At 37.3% G+C, this 23,914-nt stretch overlaps 1 protein-coding gene across 3 annotated transcripts in view; it reads right to left on the bottom strand.

The window, feature by feature from the left end:
* LOC112045145 (thrombospondin type-1 domain-containing protein 4) overlaps positions 1–23,914 on the bottom strand; it is a 202,843-nt gene that overhangs the window by 73,253 nt on the left and 105,676 nt on the right. For all 3 annotated transcript variants that reach the window (XM_052887915.1, XM_024081228.2, XM_024081229.2), the window contains exons 5-7: positions 18,958–19,090; positions 17,727–17,829; positions 16,267–16,397 (exon numbers count right to left, since the gene is read on the bottom strand). In XM_052887915.1, the coding sequence (XP_052743875.1) occupies positions 16,267–16,397; positions 17,727–17,829; positions 18,958–19,090 (367 nt within the window). The remainder of the gene's footprint in view (positions 1–16,266; positions 16,398–17,726; positions 17,830–18,957; positions 19,091–23,914) is intronic.

Below are 23,914 nucleotides of genomic sequence, written 5' to 3'. Positions count from 1 at the left end.
AACTGCCGGAAAGGAGTGGATGAGAACAGCAAAGGAAAGGGAATCATGGAAAAGAATGGAGGAGGCCTTTACCCGAGAAGGGGCTCTAATCTCATAGATATTGTCAACATACTCACCAACTAACATTAATTAAGTATATATATATATATATATATTTTTTCAAACTAACAATACTAACAAAAATGAAACGTGAAGAGATTTGAGAATAAATGGCTTTTTTATTTTTTTTTATTTTTTATTTTATAATTGATACTTCTCTACGTTTGTTTGTCGGTTGAAAATTACAAAAGAAGGTACAATAGGTACTCACATATCTATATACTTATTACTTTTATTGTATCTTTAGGTAGGTATGCGAGTACCTAAAACTCTTATCGATGTAGATTAACGATTCAAATTATTAGGGAGTTAACATACGTTCTGTTAACTCCCTAATAATTTGAATCGTTCGAATCTAAGGCAGTCAATGACCCACAAACAACCAAGTTTTTGTTTGTAAATAACACAAAGAAGTGAGGGCGGAGTTTTCGTAAAATATTGGACAAGCGCGTTCGGTGAGTCGGATATTTTCGGAAATTCATTATAATCAATGTTTATTTATGTAAGGTTTGTACTTTTTGTGTTAAACGTTGCGAGAGAAACAAATTATGTCAAACAAAGTGTAGGTACAGCCTGGATTTATGCGAACTTTTCGTGAAATATGGTCCTTCTTAAATACAAGGGCTTGTTTACTTATTTATCTCATTAACTATACTAATATTATAAACAGGTTTAGTTTGTTGTTTTGTAGAAGGTAATCATATCTGGATCTACTGAAACGATTTTGACAATTAACAATTCTTTTACTACTAGAAAGCTACGTTATTTTTAAGTGTCATATGGTATATTTTATCCCCACATTCTCACGGGAACGAAAACAACACGGGTGAAATCGTGGGGCTTCGGCTAGTTTACCTATACTTATTTTTTTAATTTTTAATATGTTTAAGCAGACTCAGAAGTGATTACAAAAATAAGAAATCTAATGTCGAGCAAAGGTTGAAGATTCACAACATTTGTCAGGACAACTTAATTAACAAATCAAACTGTAACCAAAATAAGACCCTAGAATGGCAGAGAATGACCTTGAGTGAAGTCACGCACTTGTGAACGTTGTGTGTAGGGTTCAAGGATCCTTTGACTGTTAACAAACACTCGCCTTTTCCACTCAAGTCACTCTCCCCGCCTATCCCAAGTAACCCATAAAGAAATACACAACAGGAGATATTGACGGCTCGAACGCCACGAGCACACTGAAGCCGTCCATACCGCAAGTCATTGCAACGCGGCGATAACAAATGTTTATAAAATACAACACACTTATAAAAATTAAAAAAAAACTAATTCCGTTGCGGGGCCTTTGAGTGCCAAAGCAACCGGTGATCAGAACTCCAGACTGAGAAACCTCCTCACCATACGCGCCGTGATAAGGCAACCTTCTGTATCCGACCCTTGATACAACAGTCAAGAGACATTAATTAGCTTATGTTCATCGTTGCTTTAATTTGAAATAATATATTAAGGGCATGTGATTGCTAGACCTTCGTGATTTTATAAATTCTAACGGGCGAAAATAAATTGATCGATCCTTATAATGTACCTTTCAGACTTGAGTGTGTCCTAACCAATCTATTGAGGCTACTAAATGGAGGGCCAGTATTAAAAAATGAGATTTTTTTTATATCCATGTTGGATAGGATAAGGATAGGATAATAAGTACCTACATGATAATATTACTGTATTATTATAAAAAATGTTGCTCAATAAGAGCTTACTTAAGTATCAGGTAATAACAAAATAAGGGTGAGTACACATTTGTCGCAATATCAGTCCAAACTCCAAACCAAGTTCACATTCACCTGGTTAGTTCTCGTGCCCGTGAGAATAAGGGGATAAAATATAGCTTTTTTATTCGAAATCTCCTCACCATCACCACTGTGTCAAAGAGGCATTTATTTTATTTATCAATATACATAGAATAGATTATAAACTGTAATGAATATATGTGTATATTCTGAGAGGAGACTCGAGCTCAGCAGTGAGCCGAATATGGGTTGTTAATGATGATGAATATATGTGACAACAGTTCATAGAGTCCTTTGCATCAGAGGGCCTAGTGGCAGTTTGATACTGTGACGATCGCGTTGACGTAAACGCGAATTTCTAAGGAAACGACACTGTGCCATCTAGTGGCACTACTGTTTCAATTCCATATAAATTCGCGTTTACGTCAACGCGATAGTAACAGTATAAAATTATTGAAAACTAGACACCCTGATGTGGACGCTACCTAAACGAGATGGTATTTTTAAAACGCTCTTTTTAAGTCGTTTTAAGCACTTTCGTTTTTATTAATCCCGTAATATTGTTAGCCACTTTAATTTACGCTCAAAGCCGGTATCAATTTTCTAAAGTATATCGTAAAATATCAGATAAACATTACTAAGTAAAATATATTTTTCCAATACAGACTCTGGATTTTACCAAAATTACATTATTTTCCTTACAGCCAGGATGTATTGACGGCCTCCATGGCGCAGTGGTATGCGCGGTGGATTCACAAAACGGAGGTCTTGGGTTCGATACCCGGCTGGATCGATTGAGATTTTCATAATTGGTCCAGGTCTGGCTAGTAGTAGGCTTCGGCCGTGGGTAGTTACCACCCTACCGGCAAAGACGTACCGCCAAGCGAAACCGAAAGGGGTGTGAATTCTTATCCTCCACCAACAAGTTAGCCCGCTTCCATCTTAGACTGCATCATCACTTACTATCAAGTGAGATTGTAGTCAAGGACTAACTTGTGGAGAATAAAAAAATGTGAGCCGTCAGATGTAAAACATCGACATTATTTTGTAAAAGGAATATGCAGAAAAGAACAGTGGGAGAGAATCGCATAGTCGATTGCGCATGGCGACGCGTCGCCACACCGTACAGAACACTGCATATACACTGTATATATATACCATCATGTACGCATACGCATGCCGTGGCGACGCGTCGCCACGCCAGAAATCGGTTTTACGTGCGGCTATAGATGTTTCACATCAAAAAGAATAAATACATGTATCCGATGGAAACAGTAAATTTAGTAACTCTACAATAAACTGGCACCTTAACGATCGTTAACAAGTAATAAATGTTTTACTTACTTACATTTATATTCTCGCTATGGATATAACAGATTCAAATATCAATAACTGAGGCTATGTTATGCCTGCTGAGGAAATCCAATTAACTTTTATCGTAATGTATTTATACAATAATGTGTTTTGCAATAAAATGTATAAAATATGGATGAGAATTTCTCATACGTAATAGGTACAACTGACTTAAAAATATTTTATTGAAACGTTTTTTAATAAAATACTATTACTTTGATAATTGCAACTGAGTTTAAATATTTTTAAATTTTTGACAAGTATACTTGACGATATTTTTCAAAATTTTAGAAATAAAGTATACCTATATTAGATAGATATAGGTAGATACACGTATATTAGACGAATAATTACCTACGTTATTGACGGGAAACGAACCCATATATCTTTGTTTAACATGTATCTTTGTTTTTGGCTGGTGGGAGGCTTCGGCCGTGGCTAGTTACCACCCTACCGGCAAAGACGTACCGCCAAGCGATTTAGCGTTCCGGTACGATGCCGTGTAGAAACCGACAGGGGTGTGGATTTTCATCCTCCTCCTAACAAGTTAGCCCGCTTCCATCTTAGACTGCATCATCACTTACCATCAGGTGTGATTGTAATCAAGGGTTAACTTGTAAAGAATAAAAAATATATATATATATATGTAATATGTAATATTTAGCCCTATTATAGTTTCACAAAAATATTCGCCTTTATAATATTAGTGTCACTATGAATCTAATCATTGAATAGATATTTTAACAGTACTTAGCCCTTCTATAGTTAAAAGTAACACAATACTACAATGCGCAAAATTTCAAACAAAAGGCTTGTATCCTTGGATAAAAATAGATTACGATTTATCTGTTGTTTTAATTGTACTGCCGGCGCACGTGCCGAGTCAAAGATCAACCTGACGCGAACTTAGATTAACTAAAGACTCGAAATTGTCGATGTAATTTACCAATTAGCCGCTGATCGAACACTCGAGTTACTGCAACCTTTTAAAATAAAAAAAAAAAAACCAAAAATCTATCGCACAATCCAACTTTTACTAAATTAAAAAAAACGGCTGTAACTCATTTTAACGGAATACGGACTCGTTCCGAACCCATACGGAATTCTTGATCATGAGTTTTGTTTATACAACCCGGTGCAAACAAATTCGCATCGTGGAAAACGCTTGCGACAGTTTAAACTATCCATCAACATTTTTTAATAGATCACTGCAGAGCAAAGGTGCTCCCAATTGGATTGTTGTCAATAAAATTACAGGCATACGATGTGTGTCCCTTAATTGAAGTTATACCCTTTAATTCTGTTAAAGGGGACGGTTTTGATTCTTTAATGATGTTTTTTCAACTCGCAAGTGACAGTCTCGGATTCACCGCTGTCTTTCTCATTCTATAGTATCGTGTTATATAGAGAGAGACAGAGGTGAATTCGAAATTAAATTTAAATTAAAGTTAAGTTAAATTTTGTTTCGTCAACTTCCACTTTCCGTCAACAAACACACACACACACACACACACATTTGCATGAAAGCGTACACACACACGGACACATTTAAGCTAAATACATCGTCAAAACAAAGTTCATAGCGTACAACGCAGCAAATCCATTGCATTATTAGTTCACGCTGTCTCGTTATAGACCTAGATCAATGTTGGGGTCCTCGTAACGGTTAATATTAATAATGAAGATGTAAAGTGCTACTAGATAGGCCCCCAATGAGGCGACCGTTACACCGTCCGCCTGCAATTACGGTTCACCTGACACTTATAATTTTGCATAGATAAATGCTGACGTCCGATGTCGAAGTACCGGTGTGATGGATGGTCTAGTGGTCATAGCTTACGCTTATAGAATACTCTACCACTGGGATGTTGATATTATATATATATATTTTTTTAATGAAACTCGAACTTAGTAGATTGTTATACAAGAGGCTAAAAAGACCAATATACACGAGGTATGTTTAGAGCACGAGCCGTAAGGCGAGGGCCCTAAAAACCTCGTGTGTATGTAAAAAGCCCCGCGTGTTACACTATACTTTTCACTACGATTGCGAAAAATAAAATAATACAGTACAGTATTCAATGTTATAATAGTATTTGTAGAAGCAGCTTGCAACTCAATAAAAATCAAATTAAAAAAATACACATTCCACAGGCAGGAACTCAGCATTTCGTTCCAATTTCAAATTTTCATCAAACAATCAGGGCTTTACATAATCGTAATGTGTACCCAGCTAAGATGATTTCGTTCGCTATACAGATGTCATTATTTTAGTATGATTAAACTATTTACGAATTAAACCTTTTTCGTTTTTTAGTAGTTCTCGTAATAAAAAAAAATATTTTAGCTCCTTGAGGCTGAAATGCTTGAATGCATATTTTTGAGCAAGATTTGTGAAAAAACTATTTTAATTTCAACTCTAATAAATGTACGTGTTACCCTGTTATAAGGTATAGACAGACAGATAGACAACATACATAAGGGTCCAGCAACTAGAAGGAAACCTAGCAATGCTGAAATAAGCCTAGCCGTACTACTTTTCAACCAATTTTTTCCACATTCCAATTCAAATTGCACATTGCACAACAGGAGAGTCACTAGACAGTAGACACACAGTGTTACAGATAGCTAATAAGCAAATAGCGATAGGAGGAACTAACGAGCCCAGGATCAAGAGCGCCGACTTGTCATTAGCTACAATTAATTTGTCGCCCGCCGGCGCGCAGCTGCTCTCTCATTATGGGTCGCGATATGGTAACCCGAAACATGATTCAATACATTTCAATTTCAAATCCATTGCTATTACCCAGTAATGAGAACATCCTTTGATTGGCTCTATGGGAAAAAATCCCAGCTTTTTACATATCTACAACCTGTTTCGCATTGTTACACACATGTTGCTGTTAATTGGGACGCGAATTCGAATTTATTTACAGCATTCTATAAACATTCTCTATAATAGTCCTTAGGCCTTGGGCACATGCGATTATTTTTAACTTTATACCATAAGGATGAAGGCATTGAGCGTGTTGATTTAAATAATCTGCAGTGTTATTTTGTGCGTAAACTGTTTTATGAATGATTTTTTCATCATCATCATCATCATCATCATCATCATCATCACCATCATCATCATCATGATCATCATCATCATCATCATCACCACCATCAACATCATATCAGCCGTTGCACGTCCACTATAAGGCATGACAAACACCACGGTTCTGAGCCGCCTCAATCTAGAGATCCCTAATTTGAATTAGTGAGAATTTTTCATCCCTATGTTGTAGATGTCCCTAGGACTCGTACAAAACGCTTTGCGTCTTATTTTCTCATACGCACGGCTAGGGTTTGCAATACTCTTCCCAAGTCTGTGTTTCCTGAATTTTAAAATTTGGGTATCTTCAAAACACGAGTGAATAGGCACCTTCTATGCAAGCGTGTTCCACCTTAAACTGTATCTACACTTACCATCTAGTTAGATCATGGTCAAACGCGAGCCTATTTGCATAAAAAAGTGACATCTTCTGAAATGTTTGAAGTCGTAAATCCACCTAATTTAGGGTCAACCAATGAAAGTATAACATCATTGGGATCAACAAACACTGCGCTTTTCCACCGGGGTTCCAACATTAATCAGCTCTTTGAAAAGTCTTAGAAAATATGTTTTTATTAACCATGAAATATGAACCCTTGAATACGATGACCTGATATTAGACGTGCGGCAAAGCAAATCTTAATATAATAAACATGCGAAAGGTAATTCATCAAGATATCCCGAAAACCGCCTGAGGTACAAAGTTGAAATTTTGAAAGAACGAATTTTGCGAGAGGGCCGGATTAAGGAGGTCTAGGTGCAGTATAAGAAGAACGTGATCACCTAGAAGAGATACAAGTTTATTATACCCAAAAAAATAGAAAATGGTAACTAGCCACCCCCGAAGCCTACAAATAGACAATACCAGAGTAAAATGTAAAACAAAACTAAACTGGCAGAGACTAACTAAGTACCAGGAACCTATCTAAAGCAAGGAGCTAAAAAGATTGTACAACATCATATCGAAATCCTCACTGAATGTAAGCTAAGCCTTAGCAATAAACTGGTTGGTCAATGGTCATCTTAATTGTAAAATGTATTTTGTATTCACCACAGATATATGCGATCTATTAGTAGATGGTGAAGTATGATACGCCCTATAAAATGTAAAGACGGATGTTAGTAAAAAAGCGATATGACAAAAAGTCGTTGTGGAGAATTTATTTACAGAAAAAACACAAAAGACTGCGTACCAATTAGTTGTATACAAGTACTAGTTGTTCAAGTAAGTTGGACATTATGCCCACATTGACATCCTTGCGTTTACTTTGAATTCTTTCGCAGAAAGGATCCAATATACCATACTACTAATGGTATGATTTCAAAGAAATTCCAACGTTTCAAGACTGAATTTCGTTTACGAATTGGTAAATACGTGACAAAATTCAAATAATTCTTCTGTTGATTTTGGAAAAATACTACAAAGAAAGTCATTTTTGTTAACGTTACAAGAGAAGAGTTAAAAGTTTTTTAAAGCTTTTTTATACTTTAGTTTTTGATCAGATTAAGGATTAAAAACCGCCGAATTGTAGGGTTTTTATCTTCATGGTAATTTGTTAAGGTTTATATGTCTGCTTTAAGTTTAAAGTTTAAGTTTAAACTTAAATATTAATTTTATTTACATTTCTACCGTTGATATTATCAATTAATTTAATGAATGTTTATAATTAACGAAATTCATGTTATTCATCTGATTATTATTAATGGTGAATATAAATAATGATCATATTAATGAATACTTTGTATAACCAGGTTTAATTTACCTAACAGTCTTACCTAAATCTCGTAGGTTATAATTGATGTTAAAGTTACAATCAAATGAAAAATATGATATTTACTTAACTGTAGGTACTCTGTATTTACAAGGTTTGATTAACAGTGGAAAGCTCTGGCGTCACTTCTACGTTGTGTTCTATTAAAGTTTAACTGCCAAGATCAAGATTCCAATTAAGAATTATCAGTATGGATTTATTCCTTACAACTGTCATACACAAAACACTTTTTCTATACATCATTGCTTGCCGAATGCCATCTGATGAGATCGATATCAAGCTCAAACCTGTCATCAAGAAAAAATACCAGGCAAGTGCGAATCGGACTCGCCCACAGAGGGTTCCGCACAAATGAATCTTCATAAATTAAAAACCATACCTACATTGTAAAATCCAAAGAAGCCCTGTCAAAATAGACGTTACTTGCTGCACAAATTGAACTTTTGCTGTTTTAAAATTAATTTTGAAGTTTGATTTCTTTCACAGTTGCAAGGGAAACGGTAGAAATGAGTATGCCTGGAAGAGATCGCTTGTTAGCTATAAGCACTGTGCATTTTTAGTAAATATTTTTTTGTAATTTCTTTGTGGTGTACAATTAAGTATATTTTCTTTCTTTCTTTCTTTAGCTATGGTTTAAGTTTCAACTCAATACTTTACATAACATGTATAAAATAAGTGCAGTTTGCAAATATGTAATTAGTATAGTATTTTTAAGGATTATCTGCTAAGCGTTGTATTAGTACATAGAAACATAAGGTGTAAATAATAAATATAAATCATAACTAAACCGAGGTAATATTACATGTATAAAATAAGTGTTTAGATATCATTTACACCTTATGTTTCTATGGACTGTGGCCACACTCTACGAGTTCCCGAGATAAGAGGGTCTTGACATTCAGACGGACATACAGACTGACAATAGTGTTTCTAAGAGTTCTTCTTTTGATATACGGAACCCTAAAAACCAATTAATTGTATGTCCAGGTTTAAATAATCCCATTTAATGAGAGATACGAAGCAGTTCAGTATCTAGGCCTAGCGATTGAGGCGCATAATCTTACATCTGGGCTACATTACCGCACAAGGAATGTTTGTGTGAAATTCCTATCATCTGCTTCACGCATTCCTTACCTTTGGAAATTAATATGTTCCCAGCAATTTTTAGCTTATGTAACGTAGGAATTTTAATCAAGCTCGTATTCAAAGTGATTGGATTTTTATACAATAACACACACACATTCAAGACAATAAAAGTATGTGCCAAAATACGAGTCTGCTCTGATATTGCAACACGCTAAATTGCTAGAATCTATACTAATATCATAAAACTGATGAGTTTGTTTGTTTGATTGAACGCGCTAATCTCAGGAACTACTGGTCCGATTTGAAAAATTCTTTCAGTGTTAGATAGCCCATTTATTGAGGAACGCTATAGGCTATATATTATCACCGTATTCCTACGGGAACGGGAACCGCGCGAGTAAAACAGCAGTTTAAAACACAAACATACTCTACATCATAGGCGTATATAGGAGGACGGTCGGATGGGCCGTGTTCACCCGGACGGGGCATGCACCTCCAACTTTCAATTGTGTGCATTTTACGAAATTAAAATATCACGTATCTCAAACGGTGAAGGAAAACATTGTGAGGAAACTTGCACACCAGAGAGTTTCCTTAATTCTCTGCGTGTGTAGAGTCTGCCAATCCGCATTGGGCCAGCGTGGTGGACTATTGGCCTAACCCCTCTGATTCTGAGAGGAGACCCTCAGCAGTGAGCCGAATATGGGTTGATAATGATGATCATGATATAACACAACGCACATATCTTTTGTTAAGTTACTTGGTAACGGTGTTATTTACAGTTCCTTTTTGTCATAAGAGTTAATTGTATTTCTCCGTTTCCTTGCGCAATAGGCTAGTTGAGACTTTTTTTGAAGGGGCCCTAAATTGTTTATTACTACATTGAAAAAAAATATATCTTTTTGAGACATGAGTATCATTTCAGTATTAGTCCGGTCAAATTAAACCAAAAAATAAGAGTAAAGTTACCTAAATTCCCACCAAGCTGAAAATCGGTAAGATTGTTTAAAATATCATTAAAAACAATATTTGAAAGTTCCCCATTTTTCCCCTGTAAGGAAAAAAAATTATTTAAGGTCAAAGGTCAAAAAAATGAGTTTTTCGTGATTTTCAGCAAAACGGTAAGTTTATCATAAAAATACCTTAGACAAAATTGTAGATCATACAATTATCTACAAAAATTGTTTTTAATGATATTTTAAACAATCTTACCGATTTTCAGCTTGGTGGGAATTTATGTAACCTCGAATGTCTAAATTGATCGGACTATATAGTTATAATAGTTGTTAAAAAACTTGGTTGTCTGTAAAGTCGGTTTACTGACGATAGTTGAACGTCATAAGAAAATACTGATGGAATGGTTGCATTTTTCAAATGAAAATGTTCGTTTTTCTAAAATACTGTTTAATAATCTTCATAGAGCAGAATATAGGTACTTTATTTATTGTAAAAAAAGTTGGCAACCCTAGAGAGTGGGAACGACGCATGACGTCATCTGTGCAACCGGCCATCGAAATATAAGACGTTGTCACGTCAAAAACCTTGCATTCTAAATTGGAATTGAAGTACTCTTCGTTTAACCTAGAATTTCCAGCATTACAAAAGCAGAATTCCAATCTATACTTGGAACAATTTCTAACAATTTATTTCGTGAGACAAGTGACAATATTACACGGTAATAAATTACCACACACACACAAAATAATAAAGGAGGAGTTGTTTAAAATAAACTGTGATATTAGGCACACCACCGACTTCGACCCTTGTATGTTTTATAATGTATTCACAAAGAATGAAGGATCGGAGGTCCGTGTAAAATGGTTGTGTGGAATCCGTAGCGATCTGCAGCAATTCACAACAATTACTGTCAAAAACTGGGAACTGATCTATTGTACAGTTAAGGCCTGGAGCCTTTGCAGGTTATATTATATTTTATTGTACAACTGGCTATAACTTTGGCCTCTCTACATTTTATATTGATGATCTCTCTAGCCGTGATACAATCCTACCCTGCCAGTGAATTCACTGACTTTGGTGTATGTTAGCTGCCTAATATAATTAACATCAAATCAATAACAACCGCATTTTTCGTATTCCGTAAAGTCCATTTTTAACAAATAACGAAAAATTAAAACAATGTTAACTGGACAATATCATCTACATTCTTTATGATATCCACGAAGTGTTGTCATTAGGCACCGGATGGCATTTTTAAAAGTGGAAAAACAACATCAAAGTAAAATATTTCAAAGTTTTTAGTTTATTTGGGTTCAATTGGGTTAAAGTTTTTAAACTTTTTTGGTTCATCCTTATTTTATCAAATGATTTTTAGACGATTCGATTTTATGTACCTACCTAATTTTAAAGAAAAGTTAATTACCTAATATTTTGTTCTTTCCTCGCTCCGGAACTTTGACTACCGGTTGATTTATATTTGCCCATCACTCTCCAAAACTGGATAACCAAAATTGAGCCGTTTTTTTTGAAAATGAAAAAAATGTCATTACATCTTCTTTTAAATATATAAAAACGAAAGGTTATCATGAAATCTCGAAAACTGAGTGACGTAGAATGATGAAATTTAGCAGAGAGGTAGTTTGTTAGTAAACGCCAATTAAGAACAGATTTTGCGACAAAGACTGATTAAAGAGGTCTAAGGGCAGACGAAGTCGCGGGCATGTTAGTAAACGATGCAAAAACAAACGTGTAACGAAGTCTGTAAGTACACATACCGTCATAATTTAATACTAAAATGAAAATTTCTTCAATGGAATATTAAATAACCGATTGAAGGCAACATATTTCAAGTTATCATATTAGCGATTGTGTGGTCTGGGCGCACGATAAATCATGGCTTTAGGCCACGCGGGGCTCCACGTCGGGGGAACTAGACAGTGCAGTCACGCCCCGGGCTTAGCAAATCAGATCTTTGAATATGGAATCTGGAAATAAATATTAAATCTGCACTGCATACATTTCTGCCCTTTTTGACAGGCGTAAAGCGATGTGAACCGGTAAGATGGGATTACTAAAATAACATACCGGAAACATTCTAATTTCTTGAACTGGACCATTATAAAATCAGATTTTTGAATATGGAATCTGCTCTGCAAATATTTCTGCCCTTTTTGACAGGCGTAAAGCGATGCAAAGCGGTAAGGTGGGATTACTAAAATAACATACCGGAAACATTCCAATTTCTTGAACTCTATGGACTATTATAAATCTGATTTTTCAATATGAAATCTGCGCTGCAAACATTGCTGCCCTTTTTGACAGGCGTAAAGCGATGCGAAGCGGTAAGGTGGGATTACTAAAACAACATACCGGAAACATTCTAATTTCTTGAACTCTATGGACCATTATAAATCTGATTTTTCAATATGGAATCTGCGCTGCAAACATTGCTACCCTTTTTGACAGGCGTAAAGCGATGCGAAGCGGTAAGGTGGGATTACTAAAATAACATACCGGAAACATTCCAATTTCTTGAACTCTATGGACTATTATAAATCTGATTTTTCAATATGAAATCTGCGCTGCAAACATTGCTGCCCTTTTTGACAGGCGTAAAGCGATGCGAAGCGGTAAGGTGGGATTACTAAAACAACATACCGGAAACATTCTAATTTCTTGAACTCTATGGACCATTATAAATCTGATTTTTCAATATGGAATCTGCGCTGCAAACATTGCTACCCTTTTTGACAGGCGTAAAGCGATGCGAAGCGGTAAGGTGGGATTACTAAAATAACATACCGGAAACATTCCAATTTCTTGAACTCTATGGACTATTATAAATCTGATTTTTCAATATGGAATCTGCGCTGCAAACATTGCTGCCCTTTTTGACAGGCGTAAAGCGATGCGAAGCGGTAAGGTGGGATTACTAAAATAACATACCGGAAACATTCTAATTTCTTGAATTCTATGGATAATTATAAATCAGATTTTTGAATATGGAATGCATATTAACATACCGGAAACATTCTAATTTTCAGAAGTCTATGGTTAGGTGTACCATTAGACCTCAGATTTTGAATATGGAATCTTGAAATAAATATTAAATCTGCACTGCATACATTTCTGCCCTTTTTGACAGGCGTAAAGGCAAAGCGGTAAGGTGGGATTACTAAAATAACATACCGGAAACATTCTAATTTTTTGAACTCTGTGGACCATTATAAGTCAGATTTTGAATATGGAATCTACATTTCTACCCTTTTTGACAGGCGTAAAGCGATGCGATGCGGTAAGGTGGGATTACTAAAATAACATACCGGAAAAATTATAATTTCTTGAACTCTGTGGACCATTATAAGTCAGATTTTGAATATGGAATCTACATTTCTACCCTTTTTGAGAGGTGTAAAGCGATGCAAAGCGGTAAGGTGAGATTACTACAAATAACATATCAGAAACATTAAAATTTCTAGAACTCTATGGTTAGGTGGACCATTGTAAGTCAGATTTTGAATATGGAATCTGAAAAAAATATTAAATCTGCACTGCATATATTTTTGCCCTTTTTGATAGGCATAAGGCGATGCGAAGCGAAGCAAGTTGGGAAGATTATAAAAACAATAGATACTATATCTCCATTTCCGGTTAGTAGGGTTAAGCCCTAAACCTTAAATATTTAAATATTTGACTTAACCTGCTTTCCGAGGCACGGGACAAACACCACTAAGTTCTTAACTCTGAGCTGAGAACCTTATTGACAGAGTTTTCTTAAAAAAATTCAAGAGTTGGTTTATTAGACCAATAAGGCAGTTAAAATAATTAATATCAATAAGCTTTCAAGAAATTATAAATTAAATGGTAATAGATATTACGAAAAGAAAATGTAAATAAGGTAGCTAGGTACCTACACCTTATCCCTAGTCTATACTTAATTTAAGTATTAGAGCGCATTGGTCAATTTGATTGCTGGCTATTGATTAGAAACCTTGCAATTACTAATCATTGCCTGTCATTACCTCGTTGTTTCCAAATACCTCTTAGATATTTCAATATACCCTTTTCTGTGCATAATATTGTAGGTAACTTCTGGTGTAATTGCAGCATTCAAGAATCCAAACTAAGTTTTTAATTAGATTTACATTTAAATTATGACTGAAAGCCTGACGCCAACTCCGCCTAGGCTTCTGAATGCACCGTACGTATCCTAATCCAATTTAATATGTATAGCAAGTTTATTTGTTTGTACGGTCGTATCTTTGAAACTAAGCGGTTGTTCAATTCATTATTTATTTGTTATGTAATACAAGCTGTTGTTCAATTCATTATGTTTATGAGGAGTGGCATCGGCTAACCTCCTTTACAAGGGGAGGTGGGTAAAGGTCGTAGCTCATTAGAGCCACCCGAGACCCGACCCGCACCGCCTCCCCTCCAGTGGTTAGTATTCTTCGTGTGGAGCTGTAAGGGCATGCGCTCACTACATCAACTCCGTACTATCACCGGATCGCCTCACTCGCGAGGTGTCCACGCGCGGACTACGATCACTCGATGATAGCTAGGTGTGACACATCCACACCTAGGGCCAAATGCGTGTAGACTACTCGAAAAAACGACCGTTTAAACTTTAAAGCGTTCAAATATAGCATGCAGTTAAATGAAGGTCTATTTCCAACGACCATAATTGAAAATGCAACCCTGCTCGATAAAAGCGTTGTGTTTTAAAAACGCTGTCATGTGAACATAGTATATTACTTGGGACTTTCTTTTTATTCTTTACAAGTTAGCCCTTGACTACAATCTCACCTGATGGTAAGTGATGATGCAGTCTAAGATGGAAACGGGCTAACTTGTTAGGAGGAGGATGACAATCCACACTCCTTTCGGTTTCTACACGACATCATACCGGTACGATAAATCGCTTGGCGGTACGTCTTTGCCGGTAAGGGGAACAGAAATATTGGTCATTATATAAACATACGAGTATTTTGTGCTTTTTAAATAATTTATTATTTCTATTCCACCAATACGTACCTATATTCTAATACTATTTTGTACTAAAAGACATCAACAGTCCGTATACAATTTTATTTTTCATCAGAAATAAATCAAATGCAATATTGATTTATTTGACGTAGTATTTTCGTTTTCAAAATAATAATTAGGTACTTATTTTATTTTTCTTTACAAACATCAGCGGTACAACTTTCAAGGTTGGTAAGTTTTATGGTAAGGTAGTTCTAAGGTTAATCTACTCGTCACTAGATGGCGCTTTTACTACAAAAGTGCACAACGCAATAGGGATGATGGCGGTTTTTAAATTGTTTATATATTAGGAGTAAGCTACTAGGAAAGCAATTTTGTAAAAGTTACAGGATATCTGCGATCATTACTTTCGGAGCTACAGGGACTTTGAGGGTTACATTTGAGGCGCTGCCACGGATCTACACATACCACTGCGCCAATTTTTGACGCAGTGGTATGCGCGGTGGATTTACAAAACGGAGGTCCTGGGTTCGATCCCCGGCTGGGCAGATTGAGATTTTCTTAATTTGTCCAAGTCTGGCTGGTGGGAGGCTTCGGCCGTGGCTAGTTACCACCCTGCCGGCAAAGACGTACCACTAAGCGATTTAGCGTTCCAGTACGATGCCGTGTAGAAACCGAAAGGGGTGTGGATTTTCATCCTCCTCCTAACAAGTTAGCCCGCTTTCATCTTAGACTGCATCAACACTTACTATCAGGTGTGATTGTAGTCAAGGGCTTACTTGTAAAGAATAAAAAAAAAATATATATTATAGTGCACAAGTGTGTGCGCAAACACAGGTGCACTCTCTCCCTCACTCTCGAAATCCGATAGGACGGCAAACCGACACGACCGGTGAGAGATCAGGCGCAGGACCGACAACTTTACGTGCTCTCCGAGGCACGGGGGTGTACTAACACCGCCAACTTTCCAACTCCAGGCTGCTATTAAGATTTTCCTTGTAAGAAAAATCCCAATAACCTATTTTGTTTTTGTTAGCCTGACCCGGGATTCGAACCCTGGTCCTCATTGTCCGTAGCTGAACCAGCTAACCACGGGACCAATGAGGCAGTTTGTATTCAATCCTTAGGGTAGGCAGTGCATTTTTGCATCTATGAAGGGCGGCGTACTTACCTTACAGGAGCCCTGCACGCATATAGCTCTGAAGCCCGGCTTGGTGCATGAAGTCCCGTCAGCTACTAGAGCTAGTGATGCATAGAACTGCTGCCCACGCGGTCGGCAGTTCAGGATACACGGCGCGTTCCCTGGGAATATACAAATTATAATAAATAACCAAGAAATTCCAAAGGCCTCCGTGGCGAAGTGGTATTATATGGTGGTGGATTTACAAAACGCAGGTCCTGGGTTCGATCCCCGGCTGGGCCGATTGAGATTTTCTTAATTGGTCCAGGTCTGGCTGGTGGGAGGCTTCGGCCGTGGCTAGTTACCACCCTACCGACAAAGACGTACCGCCAAGCGATTTAGCGTTTCGGTATGATGTCGTGTAGAAACCGAAAGGTGTGTGGATTTTCATCCTCCTCCTAACAAGTTAGCCCGCTTCCATCTTAGACTGCATCATCACTTACCACCAGGTGAGATTGTAGTCAAGGGTTAACTTGTATAGAATTTAAAAAAAAGCCGAGGTAGCCCAGTGGACATGACTTCTGTCTTTCATTTTAAGGGCGTAGGTTCGAATTCAGTCTGAGGCACGCATCTTTAACTTTTCATATATGTGCATTTTAAGAAATTAAATATCACGTGTCTCTTTGCTGAGCTCGAGTCTCCTCTCAGATTATGAAGGGGTCTGACTTCACACACGCAGAGAATTTAGAAAATTCTCTGGTATGCAGGATTCCTCACGATGTTATTTCTTCACCGTTTTAAGACACGTGGTATTTAACTTCTTAAAATGCACTCAAATGAAAAGTTGGCGGTACATGCCCCGGACTGGATTCGAACCACACCCTCCGAAATATCACTATTAAATTATAATATTAGTATATACCTATCATACTATTAAATCATACACAGGCTCTTAAACTCATGAGTTTTTAAATATGCAATAATTATTAAAACAGTATCGTCCCAACCGAATATTCGGCCACGACAACCAACCTGCGTACATAGTTTTTTTTATGCTTTACAAGTTAGCCCTTGACTACAATCTCACTAGATGGTAAGTGATGATGCAATCTAAGATGGAATCGGGCTGACATGTTAGGAGGATCAAATCTACGCCCCTTTCGGTTTCTACACGACGTCGAACCGGAACGTTAAATCGCTCGGCGCGGTGGCGTTTGTCGGTAGGGTGGTAACTAGCCACGGCCGAAGCCTCCCACCAGCCTGGACAAATTAAGAAAACCTCAATCGGTCCAGCCGGGGATCGAACCCAGGACCTCCGTCTTGTAAATCCACCGCGCATACCTCTGCGCCACGGAGGCCGTTTATCAATATGACCCAGGATTCGAACCTTATACGTTATAGTTCGTAGCTGAAATAGCTAACCACGGGAGTAGAGAGGCAGTATTTAATAAATAATGAATGACCACACTGGACCAAAGAGGCAGTATTTAATAAATAATGACCACACTGACCATCAACGTAGGGCGCCCACGTGTAGAACCTCCCTCGGAAGGGCCTGCGGTCGTACACCGCGCACTGCTCCGCTCTCGGGTCCCGGACCGGACCCGGACACGGCTGGAAAGTTAGAGCATACATTATTGGAGTTTGGAACAAAGTTTGTTTATTTTACGGGCTTTAATGGTACCATTTCGTGCTTATGTTTTACAATACATTTTTATGGATATCTATACTTTTTTTTTTATTGCATCGTTATCAACCCATATTCGGCTTACTGCTGAGCTCGAGTCTCCTTTGAGAATGAGAGGGGATAGGCCAATTATAGTCCACCACGTTGGCCCAATGCGGATTGGCAGACTTTACACACGCAGAGAATTAAGAAAATTCTCGGGTATGCATATTTATTTATATTTTTTTTTATTGACAAAGAAAGGAACTTAAGCTAACTTATTCTAATAACTATCCAAATCATGCCCACGTGGTATGGTGGCAAGAATACTGGCTGCATTTCCGCGCTGGACAGCTAGGCTGATCCTATATCTATACTTATAATAAATTTGTATAGAGGTCCCGGATTCTTATAGGATCGAGGTCATATCCACTGGGCTATCACGGCTTCGAAACTCGCAAGTGCGAGAGCCGTGATAGCCCAGTGGATATGACCTGCCTCCGATTCCGGAGGGTGTGGGTTCGAATTCGGTCCGGGGCATGCACCACTAACTTTTCAGTTGTATGCATTTTAAGAAATTAAATATCACGTGTCACAAACTGTGAAGGAACATCGTGAGGAAATCTGCACACCGGAGAATTTTCTTGATTCTCTGCGAGTGTGAAGTCGATCCGCATTGGGCCAGCGTGGTTTTTTTTTTATTCTTTACAAGTTAGCCCTTGACTACAATCTCACCTGATGGAAAGTGACGATGCAATTTAATATCGAAGCAGGCTAACTTGTTAAGAGGAGGATGAAAACCTTTTCGGTTTCTAGACGACATCGTACCGGTTTTCGCTAAATCGCTTCGCGGTACGTCTTTGTGAGTAGGGTGGTAACTAGCCACGGCCGAAGCCTCCCACCAGCCAGACCTAGGCCAATTAAGAAAACCTTAATCAGCTCAGCCGGGGATCGATCCCAGGACCTCCGTCTTGTAAGTCCACTGCGCATCCCACTGCGTTACGGAGGCCGTCCAAAACGTCTAGCAGTTATAATGATAATGATGTAATCACTAGAGAAGATAAAGTGTAACGAACCTCGATATTACACTCGTGGTAACGGCGAGTGAGGCCGACGCAGTCCGGCGCGCTGACTACGCCGGCGTTACGCGCGCGTCTTATCCGGTCTGCGCTACGAGCGAGCTTTCTTCTCTTTCTGCTGCGTCTCCATCTGGAAATTAGATAGATAGATAGATCTTGTTAGTAAAGTATTATTATAAAGTCAAAGTCAAAGTACATTTATTTCAATTAAGCTTTTTTTACGAGCAATTTCGAAACGTCAGGTAATTTAGTTTTTCGAGCACTTTCAATACGTTAGGTCCCTAATAATATTTTTAGATAATAGTTCGAGGGTTGAAAACTCCCTCCTTTTTTTCCATTGTCCGAGAAGAGCCAACAAACTCAGAAGTTTATTTTTTTGTTTATCACCATTTAACGAATTTATCTAGAACTAGAGTACACAATCGTATAGTACAATTCAATCAATCAATAATCAATGAATCAATTTATTTATTTGCAGATAAATGCATGATATATATACAGGTGGTCGGTAGATGTAGATGGCAAATGTATCTTGCCAATTTGGTATGCAAATTATTTATTAAATATGTGTTATTAAACTAATTCAAATGACAATTTCATCATTTAGAATTGACATCTTTACAATAATTTCATTTTAACATTTTATAATTATATTACTAAAAATATTTACAATGCCAAGCATGTTTATCATCTAAATAATCCTTAACACTAGTATATTTTTTTAGTAAAGAAAATTTTCGTTCTTCTTTAATTAGTTGGAAGAGTCTGTGTTCGAAGCTATGTTACTTGCTGAGTATGTAGCTTTCTATCGGTGATCGAATTTAATATCAGTCCAATGAATGAATGATGAATGATATTTTATTCATGAAAATGTAGGTTTAACATGATGGTACATATTATACAATTGAGCCTTTATACATTTTACCATAACTGGTGTATGAATTATCTTAAATAATTAAATACATTTGAATGAAGAAAAAAAAAGAATCTAAATTAATACAATGTCACAATTAGAAAATAATAAGTTAGAAAATGTCCATGTCCATAAAATAATCTTGAATGTCATAATAACTTTTTTTTAATAATAATTTATAAATTTTACATTTAAATATTGACCAGGGCATCTCTTTTAGACTATGAGGAAGTTTATTATATATTTAGATATCATGGAGCCTATTCGGAAAATGTTCACTACTTATATAACGCGATGGCTACTTTACTATTATTTTGTGTTACAGGAAACATCTCAAGCAGGCCCCAGGACTTGACAGTAACAACGTTGCTCAACAAAGAACTGATTTTAAGGCAATAATTTAGACTCCGCGCCACGAAAGAAGCCCCGCGGCTAAAACCTGAACTAAATTTGACAGCGATACACAAATGACAATAAGACCGCCATTACTAAATGACAATGAGCTTTATCAAAACATAGCCGACGCCCGCGACTTCGTCCGCGTGAAACTCGATATAAACTTTCAACTACCCCTACCCTACCCCTAGCCAACCTCTAGCCTACCCCTACCCCTACCCTACTCCTACCTACCTCTACCCTACTTTTCTAGTTGATTTTTTACACCTTGTGTCCAAAAACCCAAATATCTTACGGAACCCTATTTTTTTCCAAAATAAAATTTAGCCAGTCCAGTAGTTTTTGAGTCTATTCATTACAATCAAACAAACATACAAACTTACAAAACAAACTTATCCTCTTTATAATATTAGTATAGATTAGCGCCGCGTCTACGGGACTTGTTTTGTGGCGAGTCTACCCTCTTATTCATAATATCACTGTCATAACAAAGTTAATACAAATACCTCTTTTCATTAAAATAACATTTTTAATATTAGGTACTCGTAGGAACTCGTAAATGTTCAATTACACGAGCGGCAGCTGCTACCGACGACTGCAGTCGACTGCCGTTGGCTGCCGCCGAGACGTCGCTAACTATAGTCGGCGACGCCGTCGCCTGCCGCCGAGACGTCGCCGTGTGCAGTCCACTGCGGTGTCGGTAGAGTTGCCGCTCGTGTAAATGAGCCCTAACACTTATTGTGTCGACTAACAATACCTAATTAAAAAGTTGTCAAATTAATATCGAGTTCTATTATTTCGGGTGTTAAACACAAGTCACGGTCATCATTGCTTTTTAAAGTTTAATTAAAATTACTCGTACACCCTCGGTACTATATGTAAATGAACTGAACATTATGTATGGAAATAGATCCCTTGAGTACAGACGCGTAGAAAAGTCATGATCTGTGTTAATTTAATGCAACGTGTCATGAATACAATATGTACCTATTAACATCGCACGGACTGTGATGAAAGGTAACACAACATTAGTGCAAGTTAGAACAAACTAATGAATTTTATTATGATTGTGCAAGATAAATCAGATTTGCAAGTACATAAAATAAGATAATAATAATAATCATTAGCAAATTTAGTGTAAATTGATACTGACGATGAATAAGCCTCTCGTTATTTTATTTACTTTTCAAAAATCTAATTTGTAGCCCTAAATAAAAAATAATTTAAGTGACAAAATCGAATTTTTTGAATTATATCTATTATTTTACATTCCTCGTCATCATTGATCACGGGTTCGTTTCTACTTGGACGTACAACTTCTCGAATATATTAATTATTAATAGTAGGGGAAAATGGAGCCCAATATTATAGACATAGTTAGTATGTTTAATATGTAAAAATCCTTAATAACTTTTTTACCTATTTTGAATGCGAAAGAGAGATTGTTATCTTTTGTAACGTAGGTATTCACTCTGTTACTCAACTGTAACCATCTTGTAATTTTATATAAACTTCACAGTTAGAAAAAACAATATAGTGACTTTCATTTCGAATAAACCTACCTATCTTCTGTTTTCGAGAGATAAAATACTTCATCATGGGAACGATATCGCGGGCAATAACTATTTGCTTAATATTATTATACCGAAAATAACCGCACCGGAAAGTTCAGCGTTGGTCGACTCGACCGATAAGTGGACCGAGGACATCAAGCGGATCGCAGGAAACCGCTGGATGGTGGCGGCTCGAGACCGTTATGCTTGGAGGTCTATGCAATGAATTATGTCCAGCAGTGGACGTCCATCGGCAGATAATGATGATGACGAAGATTATTAAGTTTTGGCTGGTGGGAGGCTTCAGCCGTGGCTAGTGGCTAGCCCTACCGACAAAGACGTACCGCCAAGCGATTTAGCGTTCCGGTACAATGTCCTGTAGAAACCGAAAGGGATGTGGATTTTCATCCTCATCCTAACAGGTTAGCCCGCTTCCACCTTAAATTGCATCATCACTTACCATCAGGTGAGATTGCAGTGAAGGGCTAACTTGTGAAGAATAAAAAAAAAATGAGTATAAGCATTTTGTTGTGGACTGTACCTATAGGGCTATCGTACTTACATACGTTAGAAGGTATTGTTTCAGGGCATCGCCAGGCTCGATAGGGCCGCGGCAGGGCGCCACGACTTTTGTCTCGTAATTAATATTACGAAACTGTTACATCACAGTGAGACGCCTACAGTAATTACTTGCACTGGACGATGATGCGTTTTATATTAACGTGTGGTGTCATTCCATTGTTACTTTTCAATGAAAGTAATCTCATGTGAGTATGTATGCCCTATCTTGGGAACTAGAGGGCGCCCTCTAATAGGAGATCGATGTAGATCATCTTCATTATTATCATATCCGAAGATGGATGTCCACTGCAGGACATAGGCCTTTTGTAGGGACTTTTAAACATCACGATACTGATCCAGCATCCAGCGAATTCCACTTCAGCTTCGCAGCTCGACTTTTCAAATGCAGCTTATAAATCAATACTAAATTCGATTTTGCGACTGACTTAGACTTAGATATGTGTACGGCATATCTAAGTCTAATTGATTTTTGAAGGGATTAATATTATGTAGGTGATTGAAAACCAATGTTCTATTTCCTACTACATATTATCACTGATTGCTCATACATATTAAATAAGGATTATACAATACTACGAGCAAATCAGTGAAAAATCATTTCTCATTGACGCCATGAAAGCATCACTAAACGTAAACTATGCTGGTTTCGGTAATTTTATTTATATTTCACTGTACTAATGACGCATGACCCCAAATGAAACGGTCGTAAAGTGATCGAAACGATCGGTTCCGATCATAAAACGATTGTTGAAACTAATTACAATTTACGCTAGACCGTCGTTCCGCGGTTACTGGTTTGTGGTAAGAATCAATTTGGGTAAACCGATTTTGTGTATCTAAATATAGAATATTGTTGGTCCATATTGTTTATTTATTAAAATGGATAGAACCTACCTATAGGAAAACGATTGATATCACATTTAGAAGCACAATGTACTACCGGTTTCTTTGGATGCAATTTTATGCATCATATATCTGCGGAATCAGCTTCCATCTTCGCTATTCCCACATATTATAATCATTTGAGGGTATTCAAGTGGATCAACAATTTTCTACAATCCCGCAATCTGCTTCGAAGGATCTTCTCGTGGTGCATTGTCAGTGTGTTTGGCGGTGATCACTTTCCACCATCAAGTCGTTCGTTGTCTTGTTTGTTTTAATTGCATTGTTGGTTTACCTACTGGTTAATTGTTTCAGTGCTCGACTAAGGGTCGTGACGTCCCGGGGTGCGTTATAAAATGAGCTATTGAGCTATCATCATCATTATCATATCAGTCGATGGACGTCCACTGCTGGCCTTTTGTAGGGACTTCCAAACATCACGATACTGAGCTACCTGCATCCATCTAACCATCCCTGTGACTCGCTTGATGTCGTCAGTTACACTTGGTGGGGGTCTACTAACACTGCGCTTACTAGTGCGGGGTCGCCATTCCATAGTTAGCGACCAAGTCTTTGAGGTATGCTAAGCTTGAAGTAATATAATATGGGCCTTTACACTAAAAATTAA

The sequence above is a fragment of the Bicyclus anynana genome, chromosome 20 (genome assembly GCF_947172395.1).
Source record: "Bicyclus anynana chromosome 20, ilBicAnyn1.1, whole genome shotgun sequence".
Classification (NCBI taxonomy): domain Eukaryota; kingdom Metazoa; phylum Arthropoda; class Insecta; order Lepidoptera; family Nymphalidae; genus Bicyclus; species Bicyclus anynana.
This window is presented reverse-complemented; position numbering and strand designations above follow the sequence as displayed.